The sequence below is a fragment of the Sinocyclocheilus anshuiensis genome, unplaced genomic scaffold (genome assembly GCF_001515605.1).
Source record: "Sinocyclocheilus anshuiensis isolate Anshui unplaced genomic scaffold, SAMN03320099.WGS_v1.1 scaffold326, whole genome shotgun sequence".
In the NCBI taxonomy this organism is placed as follows: Eukaryota; Metazoa; Chordata; class Actinopteri; order Cypriniformes; family Cyprinidae; genus Sinocyclocheilus; species Sinocyclocheilus anshuiensis.
Genome location: NW_015546098.1, coordinates 880,026 through 899,343, shown reverse-complemented (window position 1 = coordinate 899,343; position 19,318 = coordinate 880,026). Strand labels below are relative to the sequence as shown.

The 19,318-nt window shown below is 36.6% G+C and overlaps 1 protein-coding gene across 1 annotated transcript in view; it reads left to right on the top strand.

Annotated features, from left to right (window-relative positions):
* LOC107700263 (F-box/WD repeat-containing protein 7-like) overlaps positions 1-19,318 on the top strand; it is a 156,242-nt gene that overhangs the window by 121,644 nt on the left and 15,280 nt on the right. The window contains exons 4-9 of the mRNA XM_016501868.1: positions 3,450-3,517; positions 5,963-6,101; positions 10,326-10,460; positions 13,647-13,770; positions 13,881-14,017; positions 15,132-15,245. Of these exons, the coding sequence (XP_016357354.1) occupies positions 3,450-3,517; positions 5,963-6,101; positions 10,326-10,460; positions 13,647-13,770; positions 13,881-14,017; positions 15,132-15,245 (717 nt within the window). The remainder of the gene's footprint in view (positions 1-3,449; positions 3,518-5,962; positions 6,102-10,325; positions 10,461-13,646; positions 13,771-13,880; positions 14,018-15,131; positions 15,246-19,318) is intronic.

Sequence of the window (19,318 nt, the reverse complement as noted above, 5' to 3'; positions counted from 1 at the left end):
TCTCTCTCTCTCTCTCTCCCCCTCTCTCTCTCTCTGTTCGCTCAGTCAGTCCGCTCAGAGGACGGTCAATGAGACAGACGGGCGAGTCGCTGGGTTCTTCTGTTCGGCTTCACATGCATCCGTCCGTGGATGAGTATGTCCCTGTCGGATCTATCCGGGATTAATAGAGCCCTTTTCACGCAGATATATTTCCATAAATTCTTCATCGCCTCTCAGTGAATCGTACCCGGATTATCGTTATCACCATCACCATGGGTTTCTACGGCACTTTAAAGATGATCTTCTATAAAGTGAGTAAACGCCGTTATTCGTGTCTGATGCACTGCGGCTTTTATATCGATACGACCCCATCAGCGATGTGTAATATATCAAATGCAATGCGCGCCCGTGTAATGTACACATCTTGGTTGATGATAACGCCGGCGTTCGGGTTTGTCGCGTCGCGTTCTGAATGGTGCGTCGGTGAAATACGCGACTGTTCTTACGGCCACTGCGGAAAAATCTCCAGCTGACTGAGAGAATCACCTTCCGCGATATTCATTCACCTACTTTGAGTCTCCTTGACAAGAAGCTCAGATGTTGAAAAGGATGCGATGCACTTATTATGGGGTGGGTTTGGAGAAGATAGGCTCCATCACTATTTCTCCACCATCTGCCCATCCTAACACACACACACACACACACACACACTGCACCTGCGCTCCCTACATCATACATATCTATCCGTCCCCTGTACATCTCAGCAGCACTGCATCCTTCTTTACTTGTATAGCTGATTTATTTGATCGCATGTTTTTGATGTGCAATTGACTCTGATTTGATAGTTTGATGCTGTGGTATTTGATACTCATCTTCCAGAGCAAACCTGTTGGTAATATTAATTTGTGCTTTGCAGCTGATATGCAGCAGAAACAATATCTGGGCTCCCTCACTGTAGTCATGTTAACGTGGAACGTCCAGTCACGACTATCCTAGAGCTTCAGGCCACCCTACACTGATTGGGTCACTGTGTCATTGCTTTTGATGCCACGTCTGTCCCGAAACTTTATATTTGAGTGAAACGAGTGTTAAGAGCTTATCAGACGCACTCAGTCACTGCAGTTTCCAGGGTGTCCTCTGATCAGAACAGCATCGACTGAAGTACAGTGAAGTTGACGGATGCTCCAGGCAATCTCCTTAATTGTTTGGTTACAAAAACAAAGCTCATTAAGGATATTTGATGTTAGGCAAAAATGTGACAATAGATCATGAGATTTTATGCCTAAGCTTCACTGTACTCAGTCTTTGATTTCTTGCAGTTTAACTTCCATGACTTTTAGGGTTTTATTTATGAAGTACAGCACACTTAAATAGTCTAAAATGCACGGAGTTCAGCTAAATGCGCAGCTGTGACCAATCTAAGAATTTTCTGAAACGAATAGCAAGGTTCTTCATTCATAAATCACAGGATTTATTGACTAATGCATGTTATTTGCCAAGACTGCACCGGTTTCCATGAACACAAGCATTCCTGTTAACCACAGACCGAGCCGTTTTTGCTCGGTGGTGTCAGACATGGAGAATGATTACACAGTGACTCATCTAAAATCAGATGGCTCTCGCTGTGAACCCCAGAGAGAAGCGACAGTCTAATCCACTCACTCAAATGAATGTATAACTAAGCAAATGAATGCTTTTACTTCATTCACGCAGTTTTGTGTTAAGTGCTTTTCACCAAGTAGTCTAGACAGGTTTAGCTATTAGTAGTGATTAGCAAGTGTGGCGTTCCCTATGTGTTTTGTGTTTCGTGTGGAGTAACCTGAGAGAGTCTTAACACTCTCGAACACACACAGGCTCACTTTCATACGTCTTCAGTGTCATGCCATCTTTTTACTATCTTCTCTTCATTCATGCATATTCACACTCCCTGCCTGTCCTATCTGTTTGACTAACTTTGCAGTGAGATCACTGGCTCAACTGATCCTTGCCAAGCTGTCCTGTAAATAAACATAGCTGGCATGGAAGGGGTTAATACATAATCAGAACATTTAATATTAATTTTCAAATGATTTTTGTGATTTAAAAAAAATTATTTAGTCTCTTATGGACTTTTCTGCAGGGCTTCATCTGTCTTTTTGTTTAGTTTTTTCTCTCCGGTCCTCATTTACGGTGAATCTCGCAGCATGTGTTGCCTTCAGAAATCCAGACAGAGCTTCATTATCAGACACACCTTTCAGCTCGACCTCTCTCAAGCGTATCAAACACCTGGCACATCTGACACTAGATCAGTTGTGGCAAATGTGATCAAAGATTATAAAGTTCAACAGAAAGACATTTATTTTAAATAAAAAATGTTTGTAATAGTGTAGAAGTCTTTAACGTCACTTTTGAGCAATGCAATGCATCTGCGCTGAATATATGTATTAAATATCTAAGTATTTATATGTATAAAAACTATTAATTGCTGCCAAATGCTTGCCAGTGTTCTGGTGGCTTGTTCAGTGCACACTTTCTTAAAAAGAAATCTTAAATCTGTTTTAGAGACTTTTTGAGATGAGACTTTTTTTTAAATAGTTATTAGTATACAGTACTAATAACTATAACCACTGAATGTTGCTTACAGGCACAATGTCATTGTGATTTGGATATCATTTCAGACCTGTTATTTACCAGTGACATGATACGTAACTGCACTGTAAACGGCATGTGTGTGTTTCAGTAGTGAAAGTCTTCATTTCTGCTCACATCGTTAATGACTCACAAACCCTTGGCACCGGTACAACGATTCATAACTTGGAGTCTATCGCTGAGCTCCTCCTGAAAGTGAACTGCACAGATTCACTGGCAGCCCTGTACTCTCCTAAAATAGTTTAATTCAAATGTGCTCTAGGAGCTCATTGTGTTGAGGACACTGAACCCTTGTTTTTCCAGAGTAGATGCTCCGTAGCCAGGCACCAACTATGCAGCAAAACCAGAGCGGTTTCAGCCTGTGCGGGGCGTGGGTTACAGAGACAGTGAAGCATATAGGGTTGCTTTTATTTCCTTTATGCCCATATAAATTTAGGCTGTTGTGAAAGCACAGTGCCTGTCACGCCCACACAGATGCGTGTTTGTTTGTATGTGCCCCCCTTTCCAACTCCTATGAGGGGTGTGTGTTTGTGTGTTTATGCCATACACCTCTTTGAAGACTCGCATGACAAGCGTTAGCATCAGCTGTCAGACTTGATCTTTTCTGTGCTGTGTCACTATAAAGTGCACATGACCTTCCTTCCTCTGGCCTACATTTGGTGGTGAGGGAATTAGCACACACACACACACACACACACCTCTTAACACAGGAACGAACACCGGTGGATCAGTAACGTTTACTGTCAAGCTGCTTCGCTGGTTGTTTATGTGGCTGGTCATCATTATTGTCATGTCCTCTACAAACCCAAACTAACCAGCGCTCCACCTGCTCTTTGTTGCAGATGAAGAGGAAGTTGGACCATGGCCCCGAGGTTCGATCTTTCCCTTCAGGAAAAAAGCCCTGTCCAAGGTAAAGCTCCTGCCACCTGACCTGAAGCTAGCAAGATATTTAGCCCATGTTGCATTGCATTTTATGTGCACATCTACCTAAGTGTACAGTAACAGCCATAGTTGTTTTTGTATGATTCGTGATTTTTCTTTATTGATAAAGATTATATTTATTTAAATGTTATTATTTTATTTTTTATAGATCTTGTAAGATTTTTAATATTTTAGTTAAATGTAATAAAAAAATAATACTAATACCAGGATGCATTAAATTGATTACAAGTGACAGTAGAGACATTTTTAATGTTACAAAAGAAAGTTCGGTCACTTTATTTCAAGGTCCAATTCTCACTATTAACTACAACTTTTGCCTCAATACACTCCTAATGTGCTGTTTATTAATAGTTAGTAAGGTAGTTGTTACATTTAGGTATGGGGTTTAGGATTAAGGGATCTAAAATATGCTCATAAGGCCATATTTGCTTATGCATGCTAATTTTCAATTTTTCAAGTATGCATGCTAATAAAGAACATCGAAAGTTCTTTTCAATATTTTATTCATTAAAGAGTCCTGTATCACTTATCACAGAGAAAAGGGGAAAAAAAGCAGCACAACCTTTTTTTCAATATTGAAAATATTGCAGCAAATCAGCATATTAGAATGATTTCTGAAGATCATGTGACACTGAAGACTGGAGTAATGATGCTGAAAATACAGCTTTGATTTTAAAGTAGGATATTAAAATAGTTATGTTGAATTGTAGTAATATTTCAGAATATTACAGTTTTAACTGTTTTTGATTAAATAAATGCAAACTTTTTGAGCATGAGAATTTTTTTTTCACAATATTTAAAAAATCTTACCGATCCCAAACTTTTGAATGATAGTGTATATATATATTTTAAAAATGTGAAAATCCCCATTAGCCTGGTTTCCATCCACATGTTTTTATGCAAATTTTAGTATGTCACATAAAAAGTGCTGGATGGAAACTCTTAAGATGCTAATAAAAAGTGAGGTGGGGAAAAAGATGAAAGTAACACATGCACATAAAATATTAGAGAAACATACAGAATTAATTCCTTCATGTGCATCAAAAATGTCATGTGATTTGAATAATTTGCGGTCTGACACACAGACATGAGGAATCTGCCCTTGATTGCTAACAAACACAACGTTCGTCAGAGTGTTTTGTCCGTGAGCTTTAAACCACAAGTATTTCATTATAAAAGGGATGCAACTGCTTTCCCAGTTTTGCATAAATTTCCACAGAAATGATAATGTTGTTCTTTTGAACACATGGGATGAAAATGTAGCTTTATTCATAAATTCTGTTTTTTTTTCTTTACTTAAATCACAAATTTGATGACATTTTTAACATTTATTTGCATACAGAATTATGATTGGTCTTTTCTTTCATGCATCCATCTAAAAATCTAGCCAGCTTTACACTCCAAAGCTCACCTGAAGCTTAAACACTTTGTTTTTTGCCTTGCAAGATGTAATATATACCTAAAAAAAGGGCAAATCTAGCTTATTTTGGTGCCGCTAATGGTTCAGAAATGACACCGTCAATGTGATACCACATGCAATCGCCTCCCGAGAGGTTCCTCAGTTGGCAAACCCAAGCTCAGCCGTCAGCTCTCACGGGTGTTCATGCCTTATTGTCAAGGCGCAGGTGTTCTTGTGGTTTATATTAGAACAGTACACGAGCAACCAGGCAGCAGTTGCGTGCTGGGAAATTGAAGCATCTTGGTCTCAGATCCCATTAAATATGAATCCATTATGAAACGGACCTCACTGCGTGCTCGCCTGCGCTCTTCCCTCTCTCCTCCGCATCCGTTGGTTTCTTGCACCGGAGAAGGTATCCGTAGATAAGCAGAATGCAAGGAAGGAGTGCTGAATCGTCTTTTTGGTGTTAGTGTAGGGCCCCAGAGACTGTAAGGACTGCTGACATGGGACAACTCTGTCACCACAAGTGGAAAAGGGAATGTGCTTCAGTTGTTAATCGTTTGCATGCATTAAATGCTTTTGAGCATGTTTTACATGGACTCTAAAATATTGAAGAAGGTCAACAGAAAAGGGTTTCCATGAATGAAACATCTGATTGAATTGATTTGGGGGCAGGTGGCTGAATAAAATCATGCTGACTGACTGATTGAGTTCTGAGGTTGAGGTAAATGGTGCTCATCTGGCACCCATTCAGTCCAACTCACCACTTTGGTTTTGGCTGTAATTCTCAAACTATTGTTCTGAAACACAGCCTCAGATCTTTATTTTCAACCCATTTTGTTTTGAAATCTTCCATAAACTGCAGGCTTGCACTGGCCTTTTCATTTTCTTGAATTACCCCAACACAGATGCCTCATGTCAGAGTCACTTGTTATAAATTCTGCACCAGAATGCCCTTAGAATGTTATTTTGTCTCTTCCCCGCTCATTAGTTTTCGTCTTTTTCATCCTCCAGTCCCACAGGACTGCTGTTCCCAGCCACCCCCACTACGTTTCGGGACATTCGAGCGGTCAATGGGCAGGGTCAGCAGAGACGGCGCATCACGTCCATCCAGCCCCCCACAGGCCTGCAGGAGTGGCTCCGCACCTTTCAGGTGAGTTCAACCAAACAGCTGAGTTCAGACCGGACAGATGAAGCTAACCAGGTGAACACTCACAGCTAGTACATAGTGCAAAGCGGGGTGCCTAAAACCATAATCATGGTAAAAATCACTAACACAGTTTCTCTAGGCATATGTAAGTTCAAGAAATACTGTAATGATATGTACATAATAATATTAACAATACTTCTTATTACTGTCACTGTCACTTTCACTTTCACTCACATGCAGAGAAAAATGACTTTGCATGACTTATTTATTTACTAATTAAACAATTAGTACAACATGGCCACGATTTTACTAAAACAAGGAAATGAATAAAGATGTGGGAGCTAGGGGTGTGTGATATTCATCCTCTACAATAATATGTTAATTGTTGTTTTAATGACGTGCGAGCTGACATTATAGAGTATGTCCCTCAAAAAACAAACAAAAACTCGTCTTGAGAGTCCAAAAGCATTGACTGTGTGATGAAGCCTATTAGAATGCAGTCAGAATGACCTGTAATACAAGTTATGAAAGCAACAAAATTTCCCAGTGTGGGTTTGTTTTGATTTTATAAGATTTGATATAGTTGAGTAATATCACACAATCAAGAGTGCCTTTTTCCTGAATATCAGCATATGAGCACGATCACAAATGTGATACTGATTTTATACAACAGTTCAGAAACAAGAAGTTAATATTGAGTCAGTTACATTTTAGACCCAATAGTGTCTGTTTTTTCTGTTTCGCCAGTGAAAAAGTTCTAAGCAAAGCCGGATCAGAACATTTGTGCGTCTCAGAGCAACACTTGTTTCGTTTCTAAATGAATCTGTTTTTGAATGAATCATTTAAATCAAGTCACTTCTTCTCTAAATGAATCAGCAATTTTGAACAAATCTTTTGAATGAATGATCCAGTGAATCGCTCATTAACACAGGTACAGTTATCCATTATCGAAAAAAAATCACAAAAAATATCAAGATATCATTTTTTGTCAATATCGCACATCCCTAGTGGGAATGGATTCTCAAATCATGGCCATGACATTTTGAGTTTTTTTCCCTCTATGTCAGCTAAACTAAAACGAAGAAACAATTAGTACAATGTGACCATGATTAAACTAAAACAAGGGAATGGTATAATAAAATGTGGCCACAAATTAATACAATTTGGGACGACCACGATATCTCAAATTGGTGGCCATGAAATCTATTTTTACTTTTGCATGTCATGTGCAGGGTCTTCTAAGGAACACAACGTTTGCTGCAGTCTGGTTTTAATGCATTGATTACTTCTGGTACTAAGATCTGACTGAATCTATGCTAGATATTTAAGCACATGCGGCCATCATGCAACAGGTTTGTAACTATCTAGATCCTTGTCATATGCGTCTTACTAGAGCAACAGTTCAAGCCTCGACAGAGAGCAGAGGCTCCACCTCAGTCAGTGTTTGCTGTGCCTTGCAGGTAATTACAGGCTTGATCAGTCCTCGGGCTTAACGAAGCTGCTCTGGCATGAAACAGCAGATACCCGTGTTGACTAAAAGTTCCTTCATGACGTCAAAGGCCAGTTTGTTCGAAGGCGTCTCGGGACAGAAGCAGCATGTATAACATCCTCTCAGTTGTGGTCTGTCTGTGGGTTCAGAAAGGGTTTTGTTTATTTGCACAGTCAGTGCTTGATGAGTTGCTTGCTTTGTGTCCTGAGTTATTGTAAGGCTTATTTCTGGAGGTGCAAATGACACCCTGCATCCCTGTGAGTCAGCAGCTTCACTGCTTCAGTATCGCTTACGGGATTCACATTAAACGTCTCATTTCTGCATTCTAAGCCTGCGGTGATATATCTTTGTGGCAGTTCTGTGTGTTCAGGGTTGAATTCAGCCGCTAGAATTGCAACCTTGTCATATTTGTATACATGGAATCCTGGCAGTGAATGTTAAAAATGTGATTTAAAATAAAAAAAAAGGTTCTTAAAGAAGGTTCTTTTGCTCATCAAGGCTGCGGACAGAAGCAGCATGTATAACATCCTCTCAGTTGTGGTCTGTCTGTGGGTTCAGAAAGGGTTTTGTTTATTTGCACAGTCAGTGCTTGATGAGTTGCTTGCTTTGTGTCCTGAGTTATTGTAAGGCTTATTTCTGGAGGTGCAAATGACACCCTGCATCCCTGTGAGTCAGCAGCTTCACTGCTTCAGTATCGCTTACGGGATTCACATTAAACGTCTCATTTCTGCATTCTAAGCCTGCGGTGATATATCTTTGTGGCAGTTCTGTGTGTTCAGGGTTGAATTCAGCCGCTAGAATTGCAACCTTGTCATATTTGTATACATGGAATCCTGGCAGTGAATGTTAAAAATGTGATTTAAAATAAAAAAAAAGGTTATTATAGATGTTTCTTATGCTCATCAAGGCTGCATTTATTTGATCAACAGTAATATTGTGAAATATTATTACAATTTAAAATAATGTTTTCTATTTTAATACATTTTAAAATGTAATTTATTCCTGTGGTCAAAGCTGTATTTTCAGCATTATTACTCCAGTCTTCAGTGTCACATGATTTTCAGAAATCATTCTGATATGCTGATTTATTATCAATGTTGGAAACAGTTGCACTGCTTACTGTTTTATTTGGAAACTGTTCTGCTTTTTTCAGCATTGTTTGATGAATAAAGGTAAAAAAAGAACAGCATTTATTTAAAATAGAAATCTTTTGTTACAATATACACTTTCATTCAAAGGTTTGGGATCACTACATTTTTTTCTTTCTTTTTTTGAAAGAAATAAATACTTTTATTCAGCAAGGATGTGTTAAATTGATAAAGTGACTGTAAAGACTTTTATTGTTAGAAAATATTTATATTTTGAATAAATGCTTATTATTATTATTATTATTATTTAACTTGCCCTATTGTTCTTCTAAGGATTATTTTATTTATTTTTTATTTTATTTATTTTTTCAGACTTCAGAATCATGTCCAAACTTGGCAGATTCTTGATATCTTAAATACTGTTGCTATGGCAACATGTCAAACTTGAGTATTCTTTTCAGGTGTTTTAACATGCTTAGAATTTCATGAAACTCGACACACACATCAGTATTAGTGATAATTAGACACTGGCAAAAGCTCATAAATGGGCGTGGAGCCATTTATTTTACAAATGCTTATAGATCATTAAAATCATTTTAAAATTATTATAGGTCATTGAAAGTTTTCTATATCCTACCCTCTCTGTGTGTGTATCTGTTTCACACTCTTGATATTCTAGAGTTACCCTTTCTGGGGGCAAACAGCAAATTAAAAACTATCAGAAATTTCAGCTGACAGATGAAGGCTCTAACATTAAGGTTCTTATTATAGGATAAGAAATTGTTTAAGCCTGATCCTGTACTACACAGTTTCCATTAGTTAGAATGACAAACAAACACATAAATTAAGTTAATATGTACTGTACTGGTAATATAGTTTTATATAATTATTTCACAAATGCTTATAGATCATTAAAAGGTTTGGTAACACTTTACAATGTCTCATTTGTTAACATCAGTTAATGCATTAACTCGCATGAACTAACAAAGAACAATATATTATATTAATATATAATGCAAGTAAGTTTTGAACTTAAAATTAACTAGGATTAATAATGGCTTGGGCCCGTCATTGCCGCTATATTCTAAACTTGCTCTTTGTAAGTGCATTATCTATAGAATGATTTTTAAAAATGCTTATGACTTTGAAAAATAATGGAAATTCATTTGATAAAGTTTGGGAAGCCTGTGCTGATCTCAGGCTTAGTTTAATTAGTTTGCTTCGATTAAAGAACCAACACAATTGTTTCCCTCAACTGTTTAATGGAATCTCATTATTTTGAGCTGTTAAAACAGGCAGTTATACACTTATAGACATAAACCAGCCTGTACAACAACGCCGAACTTGAGCAGTAAATTATGGTGCTTTATTACGTTCCGAGCACCATGAGATCAGCGAAACATTTTATTCAACTGGATGAAGTTGACCGCAGTGTAATATGGGAGAACGAACCCTGGGAAGTTTCCAACAGCCTCAAGACATGAAGACTTACGAGAAACTTCTCGGTTACGTTCATGCCAGAAGTTACCGTTTCAGGAGACGGTTTGCTGCTGTAGAGCCAGTGAAAAAGCATCGCCAGCCCTAACTGAAATGTAAATCTAAAGCTCTAAGTGTAAATGGATGGCTCTATGTTTTTGGTGTGTGTTACAGAGCTGGAGTGGCCCAGAGAAGCTGCTCGCGCTGGATGAGTTGATTGACAGCTGTGAGCCAACGCAGGTGAAGCACATGATGCAGGTGATCGAACCACAGTTTCAGAGAGACTTCATCTCGCTTCTGCCCAGAGAGGTAAAGCACTCACACACAGCACTGTTGAGAAATTTGCAGAAACACTGATTATCACTGATTCAAGTTTTGATGCCACTAACTTAGCAAACTTGGGCACTTATTTCATCCTCAAAAGTGCTGTATGAACCTTGTAAACAGAACTTGTTTCCTAGCTAGTAGTGTGCTCTTTGTGTAGAAGTTGCATAGTCAGCCAATCAGATTAGATATGGCTAGATTAAGACAAATTTGTGGGTAACACTTTACTTGAAGGGGTGTGCATAAGACTGACATGACACCTTCATAATCATGACATGATACATGGTCTTTATGCATGTTTATGACAACTGTCATTAAGTGTCATTCGCTCAGTTATGTCATTTTTAATGCAAATATGACATTATTTGACCTAACCCTACCCCTACCCTTACCCCTAACCACAGCCCATAACAAAGACATCTCAAACAATGTCATCTTTGCATTAAAAATTACATAACTGAGCAAATGACACTTAATGACAATTAATGCATAAAAAACCTTCCTATTCATGACATGTGTCATGTCATGATTATGTAGGTGTCATGTCAGTCTTATGCACACCCCTTCAAGTAAAGTGTAACCAATTTGTGTCTAATAGAATGCAGCAGTCGGGTTCACATTCATTTTCTCCATAGGGCAACTGATTTTTAACAATAACTTATAAACCGTTAAATTCGTGCCTGCTTTAAGTGACGAGGTTGTTAATGAATGCTTTTGTTGAAGCCATCAACCCACTTATTTCAACTTATTTTTTAAATACTCAAGCTTAACAGTGGAATTCCTGATGGAAAAACTGCATTACCCATGATTCTGCCAAACGATTAATTGCGATTAATCGCATCCAAAATAAAAGTTTTTGTTTACATAATATATGTGTGTGTACTGTGCATATTTATTATGTGTATATATAAATACAAACACATGCATGTATATATTTCAGAAAAATGTTGTTTATATATTAAATATATTTATATAAAATATAAGAATATGAATATATAAATGTATAAACATGTAAATATTTTCAAAATATATTCTGTATGTGTGTGTATTTATATATACATAATAAATATACACAGTACACATACATATATAATGTAAACAAAATCTTTTGGTAACACTTTATTTTAGGGTCTCTTAACTAGTTGCTTATTAGCATGCATATTACTAGAATATTAAGCATTTATTAGTAGTAATTAAGCACATACTAATGCCTTATTCTACATGACCTTATTCTACATCCCTAATCCTACCCAATACCTAAACCTAACAACTACCTTACTAACTATTAATAAGCAGCAAATTAGGAGTTTATTGAGGGAAAAGTCGTAGTTAATAGTGAATAAGTGTTCCCTATTCTTAAGTGTTACCAAACTTTAATTTTGAATGCGATTAATCGTGATTAATCGTTTGACAGCACTAATTGTTTTATGTTTATAATCTGCATTTTTAAATCCGTTTTTATAATTATCCATTTAATTATGATAATTTTGATGGACTCGTTAAAGCCTTTAAGTGCACTCTTCTACCTTAGTCTACCTTTCTGTCCGATTTTCACACATTTCACACAAAATTTGTGATGTCGCGATTCACCTTGCTGGTTGCTTTATGGCTTATATCTAACACTTTGTTAAAAAATAAAATGGAAAATGAATAGGAAAAATACCGAAAAGATGTCGAACTCAGTGTTCATCAGTCCAACACACTCTCATGGCAGTTTGTATCTGTTACGTTAAATTATTGGCTAATTTGTATGATAATATCATTCGTAGGTTAGGTTTAGGAATAAACCTTCAATCTTTTTTTTTTTTTTTTTTCCAAAAACATTCACATCAGTGAAACTACTGAAGCCCTGAGCTCTAAACAGACCTTTTCATTTCTCTTCATTTTCTTTTTAGCACAGTCTTGCACTTTATGGCTGTGATGTTTGACGGTGGTTTTAGAGCGTATAAGTGCTGGAGTGCAGTTGACAAGCATGTCCTCTCTTACACCTCTTCAGAGAGATGTTACAACTCTCTCAGCTTCTTTTCAGGAATACAGAGAGGAATCTACCCCGTCGTTTCTCTGCCCTCTCTTCCTTTCATCCTCTCTTCTTCCTGTCACTGGTTCAGCTTGCCTTTCTTGTTCTCCTTCACCTGTCATCTCGTCTGCCCCTTTCCTGGCTCTCCTCCCCATCAGGCTGTTTTTCTTCTGTGTCAGTGTGTGTCTGTCTGTCTCTCTGCCTGATTGAAGCAGATTGTGGAAAAAGCTCCTCTAGGCTAATACTGTACACACTCTGGAGTCTCAGGATCACACAAGGAATGGTTGAACTGTTTGGACATGCTCTGTCTTCCCTCAGCTTTTTGCAAAGTTGCAGTGCACTTGAAAATGGGAGAACAGAAAAAATTACCTTAATAGGGTTAAATAAAAAAAAATTACCTACTTACAGATTTTTATTTATTTATTTTTTTTCCTTTTCCAAAAAAAAAAAAATATATATATATTTTATTCAATTCATGGGGGCTGGTGATAGTTTAGGTGTTAGTTTGTAATATATTTTGTTATATTATCAGTTAGATTATCAGTAGTGATGACAATGTTTGTCACCATATGAAAGTGCTTTTTATGTAGCAATTTGATGTGATTTTATTTTATCAAAAAATGTATACATTTAAATTTTATACATGTTCTATCAATTGAAATATCATTTAAGAACATACTTAATTAAAATTAGTTTCATTTACCCAATGTTCTGTTTAACCACTTCTATAAGGCTTTCATAATTGCATATGTTTTTACCTAAAATCCTATCAAAAATATAATAATAATTATTATTATCAGTGTTATAATGATTTCTCATTATATTAGTATTATTTTTCATTATTTACATTTATTTATTTGTTTTGCTATTTAACATTTTGGGGGATTTAAAAAAGTATCACCTTGAATACATTTCAGATTTTTTTGTCTAGTATTAATCTTACATGTCTTTATATAGCTTCTTGTTAATTGTATGAGTTTTGTTATTTATTCTGTTTTCGCCATGAAGATAGCCTTACTGCTGACAAGGTGTTAAAAAAATAAATGAAAATAATAAATGTAACATTTTGGCAGAAATATTTATCCTGTTGTAGCCTACTCTTCCAACCTCCCTCACGCTCTCCTGATTGTTTTTCTGTCTGTCTTGTGTTGTAGTTGGCCTTACACGTGTTGTCATTTCTGGAGCCAAAGGATCTGCTTCAGGCAGCTCAGACATGTCGTTACTGGCGCATCCTAGCAGAGGACAACCTGCTCTGGAGGGAGAAATGCAAAGAAGAAGGTGCTTTTCCACCAACTCTGTGGCTTTGGAAATTCATGCACATGTATATTGAATAGTTGCCTCAGAGTAGAATCATGCATTGAATCATTAGTGTCACGTCTGTTTTGCAGGTATTGACGAGCCCTTGCACATAAAGAGAAGGAAGGTTATCAAGCCAGGGTTCACACACAGCCCCTGGAAGAGTGCCTATATTAGACAACACAGAATAGACACCAACTGGAGGCGAGGAGACCTCAAATCACCTAAGGTAGCTGTGGTGTTCACTGCTTCTTCTCACTCTTACTTCATGGGTGCATTCCCTGATAGCAGGATATACACCTGTTTTAAATGAGATTGCAAGTGTTTATGCTCAGTCTGCAAGGCACTGCAAATGGCACAGGGAACAAGTGTGCATTAATACATCACAGGAAGTGCGTATGAATATACATACATTAAATATAGAATATAATCTTTATTTGATAAATATATGATTTTAACTATATATACAGTGCGATTCAATAGTTTGGGGTCAGTAAGATTTTTTTGAATAAATTACTAGTTTTATTTTATTACAAGAATGCAATAAATTGATCAAAAGTGACAGTAAAGAGATGTTACAAGTAATTTTTGCTCCAAATAAATTGTGTGCTTTTGAAGTTTCTATTCATCAATGAATCCTGAAAAAACCAACAGGCAGCGCAACTGTTTTCAACATTAATAATAATCAGCATATTAGAATGATTTCTGAAGGATCATGTGACACTGAAGATTCTGAAAATTCAGCTTTGATCACAGCAATAAATTACATTTTAACAGATATTCACATAGAAAACGGTTATAATATTTCACAGATATTACTGTTTTTACTGTATTTATCAAATAAATGCAGTCTTGATGTGCGTTTAGATGCTTTCAAAAACATTTAAAACCCCACTTTCGGAAAGACATTTCATTTCAACATGCCTACATTTCATTTTTCTAGTTCCTTGTTACTGTAAGGCATAATATTAAATCGCTTTAATCACCCTTAAACTGCTTTTTATGGCTTGAAGTCTTTATCTAATTTGGAAATCCTTCTGAGAGACGCCCATCAGTGCATCACTTGGGGAACTGAAATGTTTAAGACCCTGAAAAGAGCAACTTAAGTCCTCTTGACGGCACAGTGGGTGCCAGAAAATAGGGATTTTGGGTTATTCATGAAGCAGCGTTTTACCTGACTCGGTTGTTACCATGGTGACCATGAACCTGTTGGTTCCTGTAATTGAAAGCTGCTGTGTCATTTGCCAGCATCAGCAGCATCACGTTGTTCTTGCGCATCACTGTAATACTAGCATTTCTGTTCATTTTCTAATTAATCCTCTTTTTCTCTCCTCTGTTTTCAGGTGTTGAAAGGCCATGACGATCATGTCATCACCTGTCTCCAGTTCTGTGGAAACTGCATTGTGAGCGGCTCAGACGACAACACGCTCAAAGTATGGTCTGCTGTTACTGGGAAGGTGAGGTTTTTTTTATTTTAATTTTTTTATACATTTTCTAAGGACCTTATAAAGTAAAAACAAACACTGATAAATATATAAATGTTTGAATGCATTAAAAATACGAATTTTCACAAATTCAAGAAACCGAATATAAAATATTCAGTTGAATATCTGCTGTAAGTATATTAATTACAGCAGATGATTCTGATTAAAATTTATTAAATATTAGCAATTTTTTTTTTTTAAATATGCACATCTTATTTGTATATCTAATATTTCAAAAACCCAAAACGTTTCTTATATTGTTACATTCAGTAAGATATTACATGAATCAAGTAAATGATACCAATTTTTCAATTCCAAACGGCCAAATTTGAGAAAAAATTTGAGTAGTTTGCATTACTGGAAATTGCTGTTATTATTTTGGGTTAGTTCACCCAAAAATTATAATTCTGTCATTAATTACTCACCCTCATGCTTTTTGAAACCCGTAAGATCTTCGTTCATCTTCTGAACACAATTTAAGATATTTTTGATGAAATCTGAGGGCTCTCTGACCCTCCCATAGACAGCAAGGTAACTACCACGTTCAAGGTCCAGAAAAGTACCAAGATGATCGACAAAGTAGTCCGTGTGACATCAGTTGTTCAAAATGTAAAGTTACGAAGCTACGAGAATACTTTTTTGCGCAATGAAAACAAAAATAACATCTTTATTCCACATTTTCGTCTCTACTGCGTCACTTGTGGACGCGCATTCACGACAGTATCATGACGCGAGCGTGTGGCGGCGCCGGCGCTGACCCAGATCCGGCGTAATGAAAAAGTATGTAAAAAAGTATTCTCGTAGCTTCGTAACTTTACAGTTGAACCCCTGATGTCACACGGACTACTTTGTCGATCATCTTGGTACTTTTCTGGACCTTGAACGTGGTAGTTACCTTGCTGTCTATGGGAGGGTCAGAGAGCCCTCATATTTCATCAGAAATATCTTAAATTGTGTTCCGAAGATGAACGAAGGTCTTACGGGTTTCGAACAACACGAGGGTGAGTAATTAATGACAGAATTTTCATTTTTGGGTGAACTAACCCTTTAACATTTCTGTTGTCAAATATTAAATGTTTCGCTAGTTTCATCTTACCTCGCTCTCTTTCAACGTTACACTGCCGCTGGAATAGTAAACCCCGCCTACTTTGATTTGATTGGCCCAGCTCAATCAGTTTGACATTGATGAGCAGCCTAAGAATAACTATTAAATCTTTTTGTGATCCTAACAACAAACAGCGCTGCTTAATGGAGTGCAGCAGAATCTTGTGAATGTTTTTAGATATTTGAGGTATGCGCAGCTGTCTCCTCTCATTCTCTCCATCCTCTCTCTCTCTCTCTCTCTCTCTCTCTCGCTCTCTCTCTCTCACTTGCATATACGTGTCCTTGCAGATCAGTGTGGCTTGAAGGCAGATCTTTGCTCATTTGGAAAAAGTACATTCCCCTACCAAACACTAAACTGACAACATCTTGCCTTCCCTCCTCTTTTGGTTCCTCCCATATTCTCACGGAGTGAAAGCCCCCCTCTCTCTCTCTCTCTCTCTCGCTCTCTCTCTCTCTCTCATGGGAGGTGTGTTTTCATTGAGCATCCTTGTACAGCAGCACTCCCTGCCATCGCAATTCATCCAGAAAACCTGCACATGACCATCTTCATCACTTATTCACATGAGAACATGAGGAGTCATGTTCTATTGAACGCTGAGATGATCACTAACTACAAACAGCATGTCTTTCTCTCTCTTTCTCACCTCCGTTCTCTGCCGTTCCCTTCCTCCTGCGCTTTAAGGATTCATTGCACTAGCTGATGCTGTGACACGGTCCTTGTGCTGCAGGTTTACGGCAGTTGTAAAATAATGTGTGTGCGGTTCACTCATCATCCAGCGCTGGCCTTTCCGTCCTGACCTCCAGTTTCAACCAGCGTCTAATGAAATCTCTCTTTTTAATGTTCACTATTATACCAGATACTAACACGGGCGTTATCATCGCTTCGATTCTTCCCGCTTTTCACAGAAGAGGATCTCAGATCATTCCCAAGGTTATCAGCCTTTGAGCTTCTGTAATCAAATCTAGCGTGCATTGATTGGCTCTTGCCTTATCACAGCAGAGACGTGATTGGTTCAGCGGCAACATGCCGTCTGATGAGAGACATCATCGTAGCAGATGCGCCATGATTAGGGTCATCGCCGCATCTATGGCAGGCTGCCTTTTTGTTCCCATCATGCAGTGCTGTTTGCGGGGCTGTCGAAAAGAAGCACCAGCTTGAAAATGCTTGTAAAGCTCGGATCAGCTTCTGTCACCCAGAAATATATCCAAATTCTTTCAAAAAAGGTTAGAACAGGCATTTGTCCAAGCAGAGAGTGAGCAAGCCATTTTACTATGAAAATATACAGTATATGTATGCATGTATATACCCTGCTGTTCAAAAGTAAGATTTTTAATGTTTTAAAGAAGTCTCTTCTGTTCATCAAGGCTGCATTTATTTGACAAAACATACAGGGGAAAAAACTGATTTAAAATAATGGTTTTCTATTTTAATATACTTTAAAATATAAGTTATTTCTGTGATTGCAAGTCTGAATTTTTAGCATCATTACTCCAGTCTTCAATGTCACATGATCTTCAGAAATCATTCTAATATTCTGATTTATTATCAATGTTGGAAACAGTTTTGCTGCTTAATATTTTTTTTTTTTGGGAAACTGTGATACTTTTTTCAGGATTGTTTGATGAAAAATTTAAAAAGAACAGCATTTATTTAAAATAGAAATGTATTATAACAATATAAGTATTTATCACTTTTATCAATTTAACACATCCTTGCTGAATAAAAGTTTTAATTTCTTTCAAAAAAAGAGAGAATAAAAATGTACTGACCCCAAACTGTTGAACTGTAGTGTATATTGTTAGAAAAGATTTCTGTTTTAAATAAATGCTCTTCTTTTTAACTTTTTATTCATCAAAGAATCCTGAAAAAAAGTATCACAGGTTCCAAAAAAATACTAAGCAACACAACAGTTTCCAGCACTGATAATAAATCAGCATATTAGAATGATTTCTGAAGATCATGTGACACTGAAGACTGGAGTAATGATGCTGAAAATACAGCTTTGCATCACAGGAATAAATCAGATTTTAAAGTAGATTAAAATAGAAAAACATTATTTTAAATTGCAATAATATTTCACAATATTACAGTTTTTTTCTGTATTTCTGATGAAATAAATGCAGCCTTGATGAGCAGAAGAAAATTATTTAAAACACTTTTAAAATTATTACTGATCCCAAACTTTTGAACGGCAGTGTAAATGTATTCGTAGTTATAAAAAAGTGTTCAGCTGGCCCATGATGGAAATCGCAATCAATATGGAAATATTATTTTTGTTATTGCCAACATAAGTCTACATTACTTTGTAAAATAAAAAAAAAGCATAAGTAATCTTAAACTAAACACAAATATCGGCAATAAAAATTCAGCTTTGCATCACAGAAATAAATGTTATTTTAAAGTATATTAAAATAGAAAAACATTATTTTAAATTGCAATAATATTTCACAATATTACAGTTTTTTTCTGTATTTCTGATGAAATAAATGCAGCCTTGATGAGCAGAAGAAAATTATTTAAAACACTTTTAAAATTATTACTGATCCCAAACTTTTGAACGGCAGTGTAAATGTATTCGTAGTTATAAAAAAGTGTTCAGCTGGCCCATGATGGAAATCGCAATCAATATGGAAATATTATTTTTGTTATTGCCAACATAAGTCTACATTACTTTGTAAAATAAAAAAAAAGCATAAGTAATCTTAAACTAAACACAAATATCGGCAATAAATTTAATTTAATATCGGCTAATAAATTAAACATCTAAAATAAATTAGATAAATAAATAGATATTTTATTTCATATATATATATATATATATATATATATTAGGGGTTGAACGACTTCTGATTTGTTAAAGTCGACTTTTATGTGATGAAAGTCGAGTCGAAGCCGACTAGTCGCTGATGACGTCATTAATGAACAAATAAGTCTGGAGCTG